This window comes from Terrapene carolina, unplaced genomic scaffold (assembly GCF_002925995.2).
Source record: "Terrapene carolina triunguis isolate 2854851 unplaced genomic scaffold, T_m_triunguis-2.0 Scaffold848, whole genome shotgun sequence".
NCBI classification, from domain to species: Eukaryota; Metazoa; Chordata; order Testudines; family Emydidae; genus Terrapene; species Terrapene triunguis.
Genome location: NW_020665199.1, coordinates 305866 through 309133, shown reverse-complemented (window position 1 = coordinate 309133; position 3268 = coordinate 305866). Strand labels below are relative to the sequence as shown.

At 71.8% G+C, this 3268-nt stretch overlaps 1 protein-coding gene across 1 annotated transcript in view; it reads right to left on the bottom strand.

The window, feature by feature from the left end:
- WDR13 (WD repeat domain 13) overlaps positions 1 to 3178 on the bottom strand; it is a 6265-nt gene extending 3087 nt beyond the window's left edge. The window contains exons 1-6 of the mRNA XM_026660904.2: positions 3116 to 3178; positions 2560 to 2643; positions 1951 to 2191; positions 1682 to 1791; positions 1043 to 1173; positions 404 to 711 (exon numbers count right to left, since the gene is read on the bottom strand). Of these exons, the coding sequence (XP_026516689.1) occupies positions 404 to 711; positions 1043 to 1173; positions 1682 to 1791; positions 1951 to 2191; positions 2560 to 2600 (831 nt within the window). The 5' untranslated portion in view covers positions 2601 to 2643; positions 3116 to 3178. The remainder of the gene's footprint in view (positions 1 to 403; positions 712 to 1042; positions 1174 to 1681; positions 1792 to 1950; positions 2192 to 2559; positions 2644 to 3115) is intronic.
- Between the last annotated feature and the right edge of the window lie 90 nt (positions 3179 to 3268).

The window sequence follows — 3268 nt, the reverse complement described above, 5'->3', positions numbered from 1 at the left end:
GGTGAGGTGGTTGTTCATGGGCTGGAAGACGCAGCAGAGCAGCTCGGCGCCGTTGGGGTCGGGTTGGGGGCCAGGGCAGAGGGGCGGGCTGGGGGGTGGGTTGGGGGGCAGGTTAGGGGGCAGGCGGGCGGGCGCTCACCACGGTGAGGTTGTTGTTCATGGGCTGGAAGACGCAGCAGAGCAGCTCGGCGCCGTCGGGGTCGGGTTGGGGGCCGGGGCAGAGGGCTGGGGGGCAGGCTGGGGGGTGGGTTGGGGGGCAGGTTAGGGGGCAGGCGGGTGGGCGCTCACCACGGTGAGGTTGTTGTTCATGGGCTGGAAGACGCAGCAGAGCAGCTCGGCGCCATCGGGGTCGGGTTGGGGGCCGGGGCAGAGGGCTGGGTTGGGGGGCAGGCTGGGGGCTCACCACGGTGAGGTTGTTGTTCATGGGCTGGAAGACACAGCAGAGCAGCTCGGCGCCGTCGGGGTCAGGGATCTGGCGGATGCACTTGCCCTCGCCGGCGGCCCAGATGCGCATGGTGGCGTCCAGCGAGGTGGAGACCAGCACGTCGTTGGACAGGGACCAGGCGAAGTCGGAGACGCCGCGGCTGTGGCCCCGCAGCACCCGCAGCACGGCGGGCGGGGCGGGCGCCAGCTGGCACACCGAGATGGTGCCATCCAGTGAGCAGCAGGCCAGCAGGTGCTTGTCGTCATTGGCGAACTGCACCTTGGGCACTGGGGGGACAGGGGTGTGAGGGGGGCGGGGGGTCATCGCCCCCTCCCACAGGGCCCTGCCCCCCCTTCTATTTAACCCCCCCCCCCCCCCCCCAGGGAGCATGCCCCCCCTTCTGGTGTCTCCACCCCCTCTGCCCCACACAGGCTGTCCTCTAGGCCCCGCTCTCCACACCACAGCCGCCCCCCAATCGGGCACCTGTCCTGGCCACATGCCATGACCCAGTGTCCCCCACTTCCAGTCCCCTCCCACTCCATGGGCTGGTCCCCCGTCTCACTCCGAGGGGACCCCTGCCCTGAACAGAGTGTGGGTAGCAGCCCCCCCACCCCTCACCGGCCTCGTCGACGTGCTGGTCGAAGACGTGGTACATGCCGGCGAAGGCATAGTTCTCGCTCAGCGTCGTGTCCCCGGCCATGGCCCGGCTGGCCTCCGCCACCGACGTGGGCACTACGCTGCCGGGAGGTCTGGGGGGGGGGGGGGTCAGACCCGGCCCCGGAAACCCCGGGGGCCCGGGCCCCCGCCCCCCCCCCCCCAAACCCCAACCCCATGCTCTAACCGCTACACCAGGGGTGGGCAAACTACAGCCCGGGGGACGCATCCTGCCCTCCAGATGTTTTAATCCGGCCCTCGAGCTCCCTCCGGGGAGCAGGGTCCGGGGCTCGCCCCGCTCGGGCGCCCCGGTCGAGGAGCGGGGTCTGGGGCTGGTCCGTGCAGCTCCTGGAAGCAGTGGCACGTCCCTCCTCCAGCTCCTATGCGTAGGGGCAGCCAGGGGGCTCTGCCACCGGCTGGGAGCAGAGCCCAGGTCCAGGGCGCGGTGCCACCTGGCTGGGCAGTGCTGCCGGGGTTTGCAGAAGCCGGACAGCGTCACGGCAGATTCTGGGGGTTGTCACGCCAGAGCCCCAGAGAGACATGGGGGTGCAGGCGTGGGCACCGCCCCCAGAGTACCCCCATCCCAGGCGCCCCCTCACTCACCGCTCGTCGTATGCCGCACGGTTCATCTGCGCCTGCAGCTGGTAGGAGCCGCGGCTGACGGAGCGGCGATGGCCACGGGCCCCCAACGCCCGGGCATCATCCTCAAAGTCCTAGGGGAAGATGGACAGGTCACCCAGATGACATGCCTCAGAAGTGGCTGCATCTCAGCATGGGCGAGCCACCCCCGTGCGGTGTTATATGCAGCTGTTCCCCAGCTGCCCCACCCTAGAGGTGGCTGCATCTTAGCGCTGGGTGAGCCACCCCCGTACCTCCATGCGGTCCAGCGTGGTGCGGCTGCTGCGGACGATGCTGTTGCTGTAGGCGCGGAAGCTGCTCTGCTCAGAGAGGGGCCCGTAGCGCTGCGCCAGGAGCTGGGCGCGCAGCCGCAGGTACAGCTTGCGGGTGCCGGGGTCGTGCCCGGCCTTGGCGTTCTCCCGCAGCAGCTGGCTGCGCCGCCGGATGTACTGGGTGCGGAACTGCGGGAAGCCGGGCGTGCGGTAGGCGTTGTACCTGCGTGAGAGAGCCCCCCTGTGACCCCCAGCCCGGCACTGCCCAGGGGAGACCCCCCCTGTAACCCCCAGCCCGGTGCCCAGCCCCCGTGACCCCCAGCCCGGCACCGCCCAGGGGAGAGCCCCCTGCCTGGCACCCCTGTAACCCCCCCAGCCCGGTGCCCCCCAGGGGAGAACCCCCTGCCTGGCACCCCTGTGACCCCCCCCAGCCCGGTGCCCCCCAGGGAAGAGCCCGCCTGTGACCCCCCCCAGCCCGGCGCCCCCCAGGGAAGAGCCCCCTGCCCAGCCTGGCGCCCCCCAGGGAAGAGCCTCCCTGTGACCCCCAGCCCAGTGCCTCCCAGGGGAGAGCCCGCCCGGCCCCCGCCTCACCTTGCGTCGACAGCCAGCACTTGTTGCCACACTGCGGCCATGCCAGTCCCGGCCGGCGCCTCGGGGGAGCTGGCCAGGGGGAGCCTGGGGGGGTAAAGGGGGGCACAGAGTCAGCGGGGGGGGCTGGCCAGGGGGAGCTTGGGGGGGCAAAGGGGGTCACCGAGCCAACCCTGGGGCTCTGCCAGCCCCAGCACAGAGGGGGCAGGGGGCCCGTCACTCCTCCCTGCCCCCTCGGGGTCCCAGCCCCCCCTTCCCCTGCAGCCCGGGGGGGTGCAGGGGCTAGGAGGGGTTATTATGGGATGGGATGGGATGGAATGGGGTGGGGGGCAGGAGTATTATGGGTTGGCTCAGGTTGTTGCTAGGGCGGGGGAGGCGAGGCAGGGAGAGCAGCAAAGGGGGGGGGCTGCTCATGGTAGATTGAGGTGCAGCCCCCCCGCCCCGCCCCCAGCACGGATCGCGTCGCACCCCAGGGCGGGGGGGCCCTGCTGCGAGCCCCCCCATTGCAATCCGGGGGAGGGGCCGCTGCGATGCAAACCCGCGGGGGGGGGGTCGGTACCTGGGGCGGGTCCCGGCCTCAGTCCCGGGGCCGGCAGCGGCTGGGGGCGGATGCAGCCACGGAGCCCGCCCCGCCCCGCCCCGCCCCGCATGCGCCTGGGTGTGTGTCGGGGGGGAGATTATCAACCAATAGTGCAGCGGTTCCCCCCCCCCC